The sequence below is a fragment of the Bacillus rossius genome, chromosome 11, assembly GCF_032445375.1.
Source record: "Bacillus rossius redtenbacheri isolate Brsri chromosome 11, Brsri_v3, whole genome shotgun sequence".
In the NCBI taxonomy this organism is placed as follows: Eukaryota; Metazoa; Arthropoda; class Insecta; order Phasmatodea; family Bacillidae; genus Bacillus; species Bacillus rossius.
In genome coordinates, this window is record NC_086338.1 from 13,371,246 (window position 1) to 13,386,898 (window position 15,653).

Sequence of the window (15,653 nt, forward strand, 5' to 3'; positions counted from 1 at the left end):
GGGACCACGTTATACTTTTGTAGAAAGTCACACCCAAGTATTATATCTAAACTTAAATGTTCGATGACCAGGAATGTATGTGTGTATGAATATCCTTGTATACTAAATTTTAATTTCACCTGGTGTGTCGGAGTCGGGAGTGATTCTGTGGCTCCCACAAGTGTGATTTTTTCCTTCAATGGTTCTAGTGGTTGGTTGGTGACGATAGTAGACGCAATGCAACTGCGCGTACTTCCTGTGTCTATTAATGCAATTCTAGTGGCCTCTCCTATCTTTACAGCGACCTTGGGCGTTCTTCGTGTCTTGTTATATTTTGTTCCCGCATGTGGTCAGCTGATTCTCTTCCTTTCTCGTCACGACCTTGTTTGTCAGCTACGCCACCTCCCTACTTACTCTGCATTTGTAGCGGTGCACGCGCGCCTGCTGTCGCCGCGTCATCAATTTTGCTGCGATACTTCCTGTGTGTATTGTTCTCTCTCCACGGGTTGTTTATTTTGCAAACCAAACTTACGTTGAAATTCCTTGAACCTTTCGGACACATTTGTGTGCCACTCAAAATCTTGATTGGTAAATAATGGGCATTTATCTAAATGATGTCCTGTGTAAAAACACATTGCGCATGTATCCTGGAATTTGTTTGGTCCTCTTACCTGTGCTACTTTCTTAAATCTGTCGTTCTCTGTTACATTTATTCCGACTTCTTGTTCTGTGCCTCGGTTATAAGATCCTATTTGCGCTTGACCATTAATTTCTTGACCTTCCTTATCCTTTGACTTTCTCCTTGTTGCACGTTCACAGTGTTGTTTCTCTTGTGCTATTGAAGTTCTTGAAATTTTTATTTCACACCTTGGCTCTTCGTGTTCTTTTCTTTTAGGCGTCTTTTTAATAATTGCTCTATATTGGTTTCTATACAGCGAAATGCATTTATTATCAGGCGTAGCATTTCGCTTGCTAATTTCGGCGTAACTACTTTTTATTCTTGATTGATTTCCGTTTATTTTTTTCTGCTTTGGGAGCGCGGGAATCACTGTTTTCACTCCCTGCAATATTCGTTTTTTGAATGTTGCTCATACGACCTGCCCTTATTTCTGTATTGCCAGTTATCCCTGTTTCTTTCTCCGCTCTTGCTCCTATCATCGTCATTGTTATTCCTCCATTGTCTGTCTTCGTACTGTCTTCGTTTATTGAACGTTCTCCCATTCAAAACTTCGTTTCTCTTTTCAGTTCTTCGTATATTCTCAGCTTTGTCATAATTCGCACGCTGCTCTCTTCTATGACTGTTATTTTGGCTCGGCGACTGCCTGTAATGCGTCTGTCGCATAAAGTGTTGAGCATGCTGACACTGTGCGCAACTATTACTAAGAGCATACTGTGGAGGTTTGCTTCCATATCCCGATATATTGTTTATAAATGTCCTGTCCCTGTATCTTACTTCCGTTGGCCTGTACTGTGGTTTTCTTGTTTTTTCGTGGGTGTCTTGTTGCTGTATGTTTTGTTTCGTGCTAGCTTTGTTGACTGTTAAATTATGTATTTCTTCTCTTAAATTACTTATTTCCTTTTCTAATGATCCTGTATTAAGTGTTGTGTTTTCAATGTTGGCTTTGTATCTACTATTTCCTATTTCTATTTTTCTCAAGCATGATTTCATGTCATCTAACGTATGAATGTTTTGCAAGATCAACTTGTCCACGACAGATGGTAAAAGTGACTTCCACAAAATGTCCAAAATCTTTTCGTCCTTCATATCTGCCTTATAGCGTTTTGCTAGGTACACTATATTTTCGACATGCAAGAGACTGCTTTCGTCTGCCTGTTGTCTTCGAGAGAGCAATTCTTGTCTGCGTCTATTATTTTGTCTGGCGGCGTAAACAAGGCTTTTAATCTTTCGACCGTCTGTTGCCACGTCCTGGTTGAGTCCTGTGCTGTCTGTAAGTTTCCATACGCCCTCTTGGCTGTACCTCGTAGATATAGTCCTAACCGCTGTAGTCGGTCCTGGTCTGTCCATCTGTTGATTTCTCCAATTGTATTGTAATTGTGTAGGAACTCTTCTATATCTTCGAACGCTTTGCCTTCGAATGTACCTATAGGTATTTGAGACTCTAGGAAAACTTTAATTGGTTGCTGTGCCATGTTATTTTCGTATGTGTGTGTTTCCATGTGTTTGTCCTTTATGTCTACAGTGATCCTACCGTTGTCTTCCCCGGCTGACTTTCCTGAATCTATCTGGTTAAGAACGTCGTCATACTCTATGTCAGTGTTTTGTGTTGGTTCTACTCCTTGTGAAACAAGTTTACTGAGGAATGCTCGAGTAATACGTCTCCCTGTGTGATCCAACTGTTGTACCACCTCTGGATTAGTGGTAACAAGCTGCTGTGCTCGTGCGACTAACGAGTTAAAATCATGTGTGGCATTTGTGTTTGTATCCTGACTCAGCCGTACTTGCGAGGAGCTAGCCTTGTAGCCGGGGTTTGCTGACAGTGTTTCAAACAATCGCTTGGCTGCACTTTTAATAGGTCGTAGTCCCTCGTCATTCGCCATATATTAACATTACTAACAAATTACACTCTTAATACTAGAGTTAGTATAAGCAAGGCAGCATTAAAAGAGGTTAGTTTGCATGCAAATTTTATATAAGCACTATGTCTATTTAATAGGTGTGATAGGTCTGGCTACACCCGTAAAACAAAATATTACGGAAAGGGTGGGCGATGGGGTGATAAACTCGTAGCTCGCAGCAAGAGGTGGGAAACTTAAGGCACCTCCACCATTGTTATGATTCAACCTTAAGATGGATCTCAATTTTTGACTATTCCAAGACAGGGTGATAGGGGGCTCAAGACTAACAATGAAAGACAATTCAATATAGAGACTTGATTTACTGTCACGTACTATTATAGAGTTAGCTGTCACCTAATTCCGACAATAATGAGGGAGCCTCGCTACCACACCTCGGCAGGTTCCTTACCCACGCTGTGCTGGGTCGCGCTCGCGGCAGGATCTCGACGACGGACTGCGGCGGCCGAGGACCACGGCGCTCCGTGGTTCAGATGTCGCGACTCCAGCCGTCCAGTCGCCGGTGACCAGAAGAAGCCCCTTCTCGGCGGTGGCTGTCGTTTTTATCCTTCTGTCCGCGTCCGTGTTGATGTTCCGTGTTGTCCTCTTTTCTCTCGCAGCGGCGACCCGCGTCGCTGTTTCGCTGGCGGTGTTGAAATTGCTGACACCTCGTGTTTGACTTAGGGCGAACCTCGAAGCCGCTTGCCAGAGTGCTCAGAGCGAGTCATAACAATATGCAGCCCCTGTCTGGGAAACTGCAGCTAATACACATTTATTAAAACTGCAGTGAATTCAGAATATATTTTAATCGCTACAGAAGCCCCATTATACTGCACAGTAGAATCATTGCATCGTGAAACCTACTCAGAAACGTATCCGAAAAACACATGATTTTTACGATAAATGTGTAAATAGCTTAAACCCACATGTTTCCTCTCTAGGGAATTACGACCCAGACGTGGAATAGTGGTACAAACGCCCGAAATCCCTTCTGGCTCACCGCCCGCCGTAGTGCCGCGTGATTGGCTGAGCAGTCTGCCGGCCAATCACAGCGCACTGCGCGCGACCTCACTTTAACAAAACTAGTTGCGCCCGACGAGCGGAGCTCACTTCGCACCATGCAGTGGTGCAGAGAGGACAGCCTCTCCAAGGCCTGGCTTCGCTGTTCATACCAGCGTTTGACAGCCACCACTGCTTCAGGTTTCAGGCGACCCCGGCGGGTCGGATAGCCCGCGAACCGCGACAGGGATGGCGAGCACAACAGCAACCGAACAAGCCATGGAGACGCAACAGGCGAACGCCAAGCGAGAGCGAGCCGACGACGACACCGAGTTCCAGCAAGTCGGGGGGGGGGGGGGGGGAAGTCTTGCGGACCAAAAACACACGTGACCGGAGCCACTCCCTCGGTAGGCGACGGGAGACGGTGCTGGGTAACAATGAAGATGCGCGTCCAGCTAGGCGCGACTCCACACAATCACAGACAGCAGGAACATTCGCGATCCCGCTGAAAAACAGCTACGACGCACTGGCAAACCGCAGACACAACCACAAACCACAACCGCGACCGGAAACAGGTACAAGGGCGTACCAATCATGGTCAGGGAAGTTGCGAAACTTAAGGAAATCGCAACTTTCCTTAACACGCACTGTATCGCTTTCCGCAAAACTATCACGCGCAGGAGAGAGCTGCGACTCGCATTCAACGACAGAGAGGGCTACACACAAGCCCTCTCATACCTGAAAACAAACACCATCCAACACCACACGTTTGCGCATCCCGACGAGCGCAACAAAATAGTAGTGATAAAGGGACTGTACCCAGTGGTCGCAGAGGCGGACGTCACCACGGAACTGACGGAAAAGGGCTTCGTATTGCATGACGTCCGTAATTTCTAAATCACCCGGACAGACGCCACAGGGCAGCCACAACGCTTCAGGCCAGGGACGTTCTGCGCGACCGTCGCTGCCTCAAACCACAACATCCTCGCCGTACGAGCGTTGCACTGCACATCGGTAACTATTCAAAAGTACCAAGCCCGCCCACAAGACATCGCCCAGAGCAAGCGCTGTGGCGAATTCGATCACACCCACACTCGCTGCAGTAAGCCGCCACGATGCGTCAGGCGCGGCGAATACCACGCCCGCAAGGACTGCCAGAAGTCTGACGACGCAGACACGTTCTGTTTTAACTGCAAAGTGTGGGGACACACTGCAGCCTGGAAGCAGTGTCCAATTTTCCTGAAAATGGTGGCGAGTAGGACGCAAAGACAAGCCGTGCAGACACAGGCACAGACACAACAACAAGCGCCAGCCACGCACAGCCAGGTGAAGTTCCCCCCACCCGCCCCGCTCAAGCACAGCCGCGAGCCCAGGTGGTCAACAAGCCACAGCTGCCGCCGCAAACAACAACCACCGAGCTGACACAACCGGGAAGAAAATACTCGGAAGCTGTTAGAGAACCACGCACCACTCACACTCCGGCGCAGGTACAGAATAGAGGGAAACACCGTAGGTGATCTATTCAAGCTGGCTGAAATTCTAAAACTCTGTAATTTCTCGCAGCTGATAGCAACACTATCACCACACTACGCCGCCATCCGAGCTGAACTCGACGTGTCAAAGCGACCGATCATTTTACGATCCGCAATTCTGAATCTCGCAACACCTTAAGATGGCACAGAACCCGGGGAAGTCTTTACAGGTTCTAATATTCAATGCAAACTGCCTCCAAAATAAAACCTACGAACTCTAACAGTTACTTTTTGTCTACGGCATCGATGTCGCTTTCATTTCCGAAACTTTTCTAAAACCACACATGCAAGCTTACATATTCGGTTACACAATATACAGAACAGACCGCCCCGCACTCCGCGGCGGCGGTACAGCCATACTAATTAAACACGGAATCCACCACCACCCGGTAACTATAAATGGACTAGAACACATTGAGGCCACCAGCATAAACGTTCGTAATAATAATTCACATGTTTGCATGTCTGCGGTATTCAAGACCCACTCACACCACAGGACCTCAATAAATTAATGAAAGTTGAGGATCAATTCTTTATAGCAGGGGATTTAAACAGCAAACACACTGACTGGGGCTGCACCCAAACAAACGCCAACGGGAACATGCTACACGGACACTCGGCAGCAGAAACTACGTCATTCTTGCGCCTGACTCCCCGACAATTTATCCAACAAATGGCGGCACTCCAGAAAATTTAGACATAGCCCTAAAAAACATACCAAACGCTCAGATAAATGCAGAAACTTTAGACGAACTAAACTCCGATCAATTACCGGTGCTAACACAGCTAACATTCAATGCCACTTCCAACATACAGCTCTTTAATAATAGCCTAAAGATCACAGATTGGGACGGGTTTAAGGAAGAACTCATATACACCCTAAACCACCACCCCCCCCCCCCCCCCCCCCCCCCCCGAAATAAATTCACCTGACGAAATTAATTCACAGGTGAAAGTATTCACAGACACAATAAAAAAAATGTCGTAAAAAACACTCTCGCCTCGAAACAAAATGGCAATTCACTAGAACACACTACCCCGATATGGATTACTACATATCTCTAAGGCGACAAGCCAGAAACAGGGCGCAAAGACTCCGCACACCAGAAGCCATAAATGAATACAACAAACTAAACAATCTTGTAAAGCGCAAACTAAAACAGGAAAAAATAAACCAATTCGGAAACTTAATAAACGAAGTAGCCACCAAACCACAGGAAATGTGGAAATTATCTCGCAGGCTCGGCGATGACAAAAAATTCATCTCAACTCCAGCTATTTTAACAGCCACCGGGGCTAAATACACTGCAGAGAACAAGGCAAACGCAGTAGCAGACCTACTGGAGAAACATTTCTCCCCGAACACCGACGTAAATGACAGAAATTTCACCCTAACAACACCACAGGCGGTAAATAACTTTCTACAAAGAGGCACGCAAACTGTCCCTGAACCCATAACATTGAGAAAACTATTAAAGCTAATTTAAGCCAGTCCGAACAATACATCAGGCGGCACGGACGCACTAAATTACGAAACACTTAAAAAACTTCCTCTAGAGGCACTTGAATATTTACTGGCGATATTCAACGCTATAGTAACACATAAAACTTACTTTGACTCCTGGAAACCAGCAAAAATAATCACAATTCCTAAACCAGGGGAAAACCCAGCCATTCCCGTAAACAGGCGCCCTATAAGCTTATTAAACAGCATGAGTAAAATATTTGAAAAAGCCTTATTCTCGCGCCTTCAAACACACGCAGTGTAACACAACGTGATTCCAGACATTCAGTTTGGTTTCAGGATAAGTCACTCAACAATCCACCCCTTAATTAAAATCGTTGAAGATGCTACCGACGGATTTAATATATACCTGGTGGCCCACTATCTATGGCGTCGTAACTTTTATGTTGCTCTGGACGGGGCTAAATCGACTACTCGCGAACTTACAGCTGGGGTGACACAGGGCTCCCCACTCTCTCCTTTTTTCTATAATATATACACAGCCGACATACCGCATGCAAATGCCTTTGTACAGATGTATGCGGACGATACAGCCATCATTAAACAATCTGGAAACCTAAAATATGCCATGATATGCGTCCAACGGCAGCTAACAGCACTTGAGCAATTTTACACTCGGTGGCGAATAAAAATAAATGCAGCTAAATCAACCACGCTTGTAATATCAAAACGTAGAGGCAGACCAGACAAGGAATTAGAAATTTTTCAACAACCTATCCCTAATGTTACACAGGCAAAATATCTAGGACTCATGCTAGACAGATCATAACTGTGGGACAAACACATCGCTAGAGCAACAAACATCGCAACAGGGTCCTTAAGGCGATTGGTGCATGGAAAATATTACGACAAAACATATTGAACAGTACATATTTACTTTTTAATCTTCTTTTTAAGTTAAAATGAAAATTACCTATTTTTTTAATATTTTTTTTTACTAAGTTATGTTCTTGTAAACGTATTTTTTTTCTTGCCGAACCACCAAAAAAAAAGAGAAAACTTAAAGAATGATTATCTTAAGTATAGTTCAAGTAATGATTGTACAAATAATTTGTCGGACCAAGAAATACAGAATATTCTTTTTTTAATTGTTAAATTTGCATTTGAGTTTTGAAAATTTCCATGGCTCTTTGCCGGTCTATTTTAAAATATATTTTACGAAAGAATTGCAATGAAGTTTAAAAGATACTATCTGACACACCATTGAGTCACGCATGTATTCTCGTATCCTTTTGGTTTTGAGATGACCTGACTCAAAACACATACGCTGGAGTGATATTCCTAGCACTGCGCGTGAAAACTTCATTTGCCGGGAAGAATGTCCCTGCGGCGTGGCGCAAACTGGTGGCGCTCCTTGGAACCACGTAGGCGGAGATCCGGCCGGCAGCCGCTGTAATGAGGGAGGGGGGAGGGAGAAGAATGGAGTGTAAAAGGGACAGAATAACGGGGGTAGAGGGAGGCAGGCTGAGGCGGGCGATGACACCGCGTCTCACTGTCAGACAAGGCTACGCTCTGTAGTGGATGGAGGCTATTGTCGCTCAAGCAAGGAATAGGTTTTCGTGGAGAAAAATTCGTGTAGCGAAATTATTTTTAATTGTTACATTTTTGATAGAAGTTAAATACCAACACGATGCCGAAAAAGACACCATTCAGCAAGATCCGTAAAAGAACTAAACGGTCGAAGTGCATAAGAAGACTGAAGGAAAAATACAAAGAATTTGTTAATGCTGGTTTCAACTCTGTGGAAAGGTAAGATTGCAAACTTTTGAGTGTGTTCATCTTCACTAAAATTCTGCCAGCACAACATATATGTATTATAAAATCACATTTTTAGCTGTGCAAAAGTGCTAATATTATTAATTAATTCCACAGGACATCTTCCAGTTTAACAGATTATGCTCCTGCTGCTGCTACACAGATGGAAACGTCTGCCTACGTACCACCTGTATGCCAGGGCGATCACGACACCACCAGCGGTAACGTCCAAAATATAACCGAGTAAGTAATTTAATTACATAATTTCGTATAGTGCTTGTTACCTAAGCATGATGCGAGGATCGTGCTGTTAGTGTTATGTAAGGCACAGATGATGGGTTCGAGTACCACTCTGACTGAGGATTTTGAGGCTCCCTCAGATAAAGTCAGTGTGTAGTGTGTAAGTCATCTTACAATTAGTTTATCAGCATTATAAATTAGAAGTTAACAAGCAAAAAAAAAAATTTGAAGCGGATGCAAAAAAATGCTGCAGGTTGTGTAATTTTACTCAAAAATTCCTTATGTATCAAGAAAATCTAAATGTCTTTCGTTCAAACTTGTTCATGCATAGACTTATTTATAAAGAAAAAAGTGTTTTGTTGTACATGTTTTAATTCCCTATTTTGCAATTTAATTTATATGTAAATAGATTGGTCGATTTGTCAGAATGCTTCTTAGGTAACTTATTGAGTGGTTGTGGGTTCCAAACCTCCTATCGCGTTATATAACTATGAAATAATCCGGTGACAAAATGTTAGAGAACCTCATAATCATGGTTGACTGTCATACATTGACAGTGATTTATTCTCGGTTTAAAAAAATAGCATACACTGTCTGTATAAATGCACTTCATGTAAGTTAACTACTAGCCGAAAATGAAATTCACCCCTGCATTAAATATGTATCAACATATACTCGTTAATATAAAAATAGTCTGGTAAAATTACCCATTCATAGAAATTTAACACTTTTGATGGAACTTTTACTTCTGCATAGAGTGAAAGAATTCACGAACTTTGTAGGTGCAAAAGGACACTAACATCGGTGGAATCTCTGCTGCCGCAGACTATTGTGTAAATTTACACAACTTTTTCACAGTTTATCGTGTTCCTAGTGATCACATACAGTAGCATTATAAAATTCATTATCAGTGTTCTAAAGCACCAACTCTCTAAATCACCTGGTATTCCACTACACTTAAAATATTCAAAGTAACCATCTGAAATCATACAAAGCTTTGGTGGGAAGCTGGGTAAGAATGTAATAACAACAGCCGTTCACTCATTGATGACACCAAGCTAGCACAGTCGTCTGCCACCCTCGCCAACACAATAAAACCAATTTTTAGACAGCAATGAATTGCGAGTCGGTTACGCATAAGAAGAGTTGTTTTTTGGTTATTAGCATTTTTTTTTTCAACGAATAAATAAGTAATTAAGCTGCAGCAAAAAAGTTCACTGTACTTAGAGAAGCAGGCACATGGAAATCGGATGTTGTGACAACTGTATCTCGCAAGGCGTATTAAAATAAACATAGTGTTAAAACGTGGAGTGACACAGACTAAGTAAAATTCGTTTTAAATTGTATGTTGTCATAACAGTTCACTGTGATAAATAAAAGTTTCAAATGACAGACGTGTGATTAAACTGATTTTTTTTTTCAGCGAGGATATTTCTGGATTGGATTGCTCATTCTTTCCAAGTGAAGAAGTATCGAATGTTGAAATTCTTCCAAATGAAACTGCTGAAACTGTGACAATGAAAGAAAAAATCGTTCAAGGACGTCGTTTTGTAAATATGAGTCACATGTTAAACCAACTCACATCTTTAGCTACTCATGTGCTACAGTGCACAACAGGTCGCTTTGAACTTCAGTCCGAAAAAAGAATTGGCATTGTCAGCTACTTCACTTATAAATGCATGATGTGTGAAAAAAACAAGGATAATTTCAACGGAAAAAGAAGAAGAGGAATTAAATGATTTATTTGTGTGGGGATCATTATCAGTTGGGATTGGACACCAACAAGTAGAAGAAATGATGGCAGTAATGGAAGTCCCTGTAATGAGTAAACGGAAATGGACGAGACATGAACAGCGAGTTGAAAAGGTAGGAAAAAGCACTATGGTTTGTTTTTTATTTTGCATAATATAAATATTGGTACCTGGGCGACCGAGCATCGTTCGCGTCTTATATTTTTTGCTTTAAAATCGCTTTTATTCAGGGAAGATACCTATTAAGATAAACTTTAAAGGCAACACGTTTACTAAATATAAATTTTCATCAAATAGTTAGAGCCGATTCGGAGTTGCCCATATGTGTGTCTATATATAGGGCCTACATATACACATACACACACAATAATTGCTCATTTAATAGTACATATTAGATGATTTTTCTGCAGAAATAAATATTTTTTGTCATTGGCTGTAATGAATCAAAATAAAGGTAACAGCAACAACTAACCTGTTATTTATATTTTTAGGCATGGGAAGACAAACTGGAAAAATACATGCTTGCTAATGGAGTCCAAGAACGTGAAATCGCTCTAAAGAAGGGCAACATAGATGAAGATGGAATCCCTTACATTACAGTCTATCAAGATGGCGGTTGGTGTACAAGATCATACGGCCATGGTTTTACTGCAAAATCAGGAGTTGTAAGTATTTGTTAGAATTTTTATATATATTGTTAGTGTTTATTTGTAATGGCTTATAATGTTTCTGCCAAAATTATGCAAGTAAAGTTTCGTAGGAAATAAATCTAACTAATTTCAATGTGTTTACTACCCAGAACTCGAATCCACATACTTTAAAACAATAAAACAATTTCAAATACCCATTTATACGCCTGTTTCGTACACATTTTTTTGTAATGTAATAAATACATATTTTTTGCAAATGCAATAAGCTAAAAAATTTCTGTACACAATTAAAATTTGTTGCTATCCTGTGAATTTTCCTGCTGTTACTGTCAAGAATCAGGTCAGCTCAAAATAATACTAGCATTATTATTTCTGGTTTTAATCGTATATGTTATTTTAAAACAAGGTAAACTATATTTTTTACTTACGGAGTAAGGAAGGGTCACTGAGTGTTAAATGTAGGCGTGTCTGATAGCTAAACATATGCGGCGTGAAGACCAATGGTGGTGGTAGCCGTGTTTAAACTCGTGAAAACTCTTTCCCTCCATCTCAAACTCCACACTAGAAGACACTTTACAGTACACTCATTGCACGACTATAGCCTATTATGTGATAAAGGTTTCCTATTAATTTTTTTTCAAACCAAATATTTAATTTAATAAATACGTTTAATGTTAAGGGAAATTCGTGTCATATGAAAGCTCTATGCTAGTCATTCCGTAGATTTATAACTTTTACATCGTTATAATTTATCATTATATCACTTCTTAATAATTAAATCAAATTGCGACTTGGATATATATATATAACTATATTCCTGCATTCTAACAATAAAATTACGCACATAAGGTACACAAAAACTGTTTTCAACCTTTTTTTTCCATTTTCCCAACATAATGCGTTTCCATTGAGTTTGTCACAGGTAGAGAGCTGTCGGCGGGCGTCGCAAATCATTCGCAAGTGGGCCAGAGCGACGGCTCCAGAGCTTCACACAAATATGAATAGAGTCACGGCCTCAATGTTAGAGCCATGACTCAAAAAGTTACTGAGGACGGAGTCGGTAACCACTTAATCTTACATTAATTGTATAACACCAATACATACACTTAATCTTAAGAACTGCATTGTTATTTAATTGAACTATGCAATTGAAACTTTATCACATGTACATACAGAAACATCTGTTTTTCTTAGTACCACAAGCCGCAATAATGAATTTTTTTACGCAACTTTCGCCTCTGTTTGTTTATTCCAAACAAAGAGCTTAATGACAATGTTTGTATTTTTTATATATTTCCTATTTATATTTCATTTTTTTGCAGGCTTGCATAATTGGAGCCGAAACTAATGGTTTGCTGTACGTTGGAATACGCAACAAGTATTGTTATATATGTAACAACCAAGAAAAACCAGGCAGCAAATCCAGGCCACATAAATGCTACAAAAATTATAAAGGAACTTCAACAGGAATGGAACAAGAAATTATTGTACAAGGTTTTAAAGAAAGCGAATCGATGCATGGGGTACGTTATTTGTACATTATCAGTGACGGTGATTCAAGTTCGTATCTGAAGATTCAGCGAGGTGTTTCATATGGTAGACATGTAGTGAAATTGGAATGTGCCAACCATATGATAAGAAACTACACTAGCAAACTACATGCCATTACCAAGGATACCACTCACGTCATCACTGCAAGGCGTCAATTGTCCCAGTTAATTCCTCGATTGACGAGAGGGGCACGAGCAGCTATTGCTTCTGCAAATAAAGAGTGCAATAGTACTATGCTGCAAAAAGATTTGAAGAATGGTCCTTACCACGTATTTGGCGATCACGAGAATTGTCGAGACACATTTTGTGTCAGGAAAGGTACGGGCGAGCTAAACAATGTTCCAATTATGTCTGCAACAACTATATGGCCAGCTATAATGAAAGCACTAGACCCACTCATTACCAAGGCTGACAAGTTGTTAGGTAATAAAACAACTAACCAAGCAGAACGCTTCATGAGTTTGATTTCAAAATTTTCCGGTGGCAAACGGACAGATGTCTCAAAAAGTGGTCGGTACAAAAGGTGCTGCTTGGGTGCTAGTCTGTCACACATCAAAGGTCCGAACTGGCACCTTTCACCAGTAAAAACTCTATTAGGTCGTAGCCCAGGTTCAGTGACAAAGCGAGTTTTAAATGCACGCGCGACAGCTGTTGAAAGGAATCGCAAAAGAAGGTTATCTGACAGTCGTAGATCTGCCAAAAGAAAATGTGTATTTTCTCAGCCAGATTGTGACTATGGACCCGAAGCTGCCCAACCCGATATTTCTACAGAGGAAATGGAGAGAAAGAAAACGAAGGTCTTGAAGCGGCTCGAAAGTTCAGTTTCTTCCGAACATCTGTGTCATGAACTGGAGAGAAATACGGTCGGCCAACATTGTAATGTTGTTTGGAGGGAAGCAAGACTAAACAGACTGACTGCATCGTCATTCTCTAAAGTTTGCAAAATGAGATGTGACACATCTTGCCACAATATGGTGGTTTCAATAGTGCACCCCAAGGATATCAACACAGGCGCAATACGGTACGGACGTATGCATGAAAGTACCGCAATTAAAGCTTACGAAAATAAGTTCCAAAAAAAAGTGTCCCCTTGTGGACTTTTTGTTCACCCATCGTACCCTTATCTTGGAGCAAGTCCGGATGGAACAGTTGAGAACGACACTATCATTGAAGTTAAATGTTTCCCTTCCATCAACAACCTTAAAGTTAACAATTCTCCTGTAAAATCTATACGAGAGGCTTCCAAAGTAAAAAACATAGGTGTTCACACTAACAGTGAAGACATGTTGGAACTGAAAAGAACACATCCTTTTTTCTACCAAATTCAAGGACAATTGAATATTTCGAAAAGGAAGCAGTGTGTGCTGATTTTATTTTGTGACTTTGATACCGAATTCGTCCACGTTCAGTGCGACGAGACCTTTTGGAAAAAAGACATGCTTCCGAAGTTAGAACGGTTTTACTTTAACTGTGTTCTTCCTGAGATTGTTGACCCGAGGAATGTTCGTGGACTGAAATGCAGAGATCCTGAATACATAGAAGAAGCAAAGTCAAAGAAACTTAACAAAGAAGTGAAGACATTTTAAAATTTATTAGTTATGTGACACTTTTTGTTCTTGAATCTAATTAGTTTTATTATTGTTAGTATATAATTGGTTGTATTTGAAAATTTAATCAGTAATTTAGAGAAAGCAATCCAGACTAATAATACATATTTCTCTTTTAAATACGTTATGTTTTCCATGGACTTGTGGTGTAATCTCCAGACTACAGTTAAAAATAACAGTCTGAAAGTAAGTTCATTCTATGTAAAATTTCTAGAAGGTGGAGAAACAGAAACAAACATTTGGAAGTGGTGTGTTATCAGTCTTGGGATGTACATGTAGTGCTGCACACTATATTAAAATGCTTTAACAAAATTAGAAATAAAACTGTTCTTAATTTAAGTACACATGAGTCTTTATTTTACTGTTTATTGTAATGTCATTATGTAACCACTGCACTGTATTTTTTGGAAGGCTTGATAAATTAATAGAGGTTCACACTTTTTTCTCTGCGGTATGCTGCGAATGACATTTTCGACTTTTTGTGGTAAGCTAAGATTCCTATACATGTCAAAGTACGTGTGTGCCTTTAAATACAATAATTAATATCTATTTTACTATGCAAATTGTGCATACCTTCAATATTAATTAATAAATCTAACTTTCAACAATGTCAAATAAGTACTTCATAAATTACAAATTGATCATGGAAAATATATTTCTATGGGCTAAAGAAAATGAGTGCTTGCATATATTCAATTTATGTTCATGTTCATATAATGTATGTCCTTTAATTTTTAATTGTTAGTAATGCGTGGCAGTGTATGGCATATATACCTATGTACAAGTTTTGTACCTGTCGTGCAATATTAATTATTTATTGTAACCTGTGAATGCCAATGTTGTTAGCAATAAAAGAAAATAGTAAATTAAAAAGCTTTACGCTAACAACCTTCCAACCCAACATAGTGATTGTGTATCCTCCGCAGTTTGGTAATTTAATGATGGATCAATAACAGAAACAATTTTTTAGGTTAAGAGTGTAGTTATGAATTTTTATTATGAGTAAATCAAATTCTAGTGAAATATGTACTTATTTTACACTTGCCGACGCTCAGCGAGTTAGGTGCAAGTGAATATTCACGCAAAGGATTAACTTTAACCACTATGACTAATCATTTTATGTCTATGCATAAAAAGAGTTAAGTGAATAGAAAAATAGTGAGAAAGAAAAAACATCCTTTATTTTCGATATTTAGTCTTCAAGTGTTATATATTATATAAATATAAAGTCTTTAAAGAGGAATTGGTAACAATATTTGAGCTCATTTACGATATCAAATTTCTTAGCTCTCACCCATATTTCTTGAATTCGATACTAATAGCTTTATAACAATAGTTGCATACAGTTTTTATATTTCTAAATTAATTTCATTTAATTGTAGACTTTTGCAATTGGTGTTAAATATTGTAAACTGGCTATTATTATGAAAAAAATTGGTCTGAAACAATTATTAAACGAACAACAATAACAGCGGGAAGACAAAAAATAT

The 15,653-nt window shown here is 40.1% G+C and overlaps 2 protein-coding genes across 2 annotated transcripts in view; both read left to right on the forward strand.

Moving 5' to 3' along the window:
* LOC134536654 (ras-related and estrogen-regulated growth inhibitor) overlaps positions 1-15,653 on the forward strand; it is a 325,681-nt gene that overhangs the window by 117,314 nt on the left and 192,714 nt on the right. The window lies entirely within an intron of this gene.
* On the forward strand, positions 9,014-15,036 carry LOC134536644 (uncharacterized). Its single transcript, XM_063376448.1, has 3 exons — positions 9,014-10,470; positions 10,847-11,020; positions 12,328-15,036. Exons 1-3 carry the CDS (start codon positions 10,399-10,401, stop codon positions 14,140-14,142), a joined length of 2,061 nt encoding a protein of 686 aa, XP_063232518.1. The 5' UTR covers positions 9,014-10,398; the 3' UTR covers positions 14,143-15,036.

Coding starts and splice junctions, on each gene's coding strand:
- LOC134536644 (XM_063376448.1), top strand. CDS start 10,399: ATGATGGCAGTAATGGAAGTCCCTGTAATGAGTAAACGGAAATGGACG. Junction 10,471..10,846: donor ATGAACAGCGAGTTGAAAAG/GTAGGAAAAAGC, acceptor TTATATTTTTAG/GCATGGGAAGACAAACTGGA. Junction 11,021..12,327: donor TTACTGCAAAATCAGGAGTT/GTAAGTATTTGT, acceptor ATTTTTTTGCAG/GCTTGCATAATTGGAGCCGA.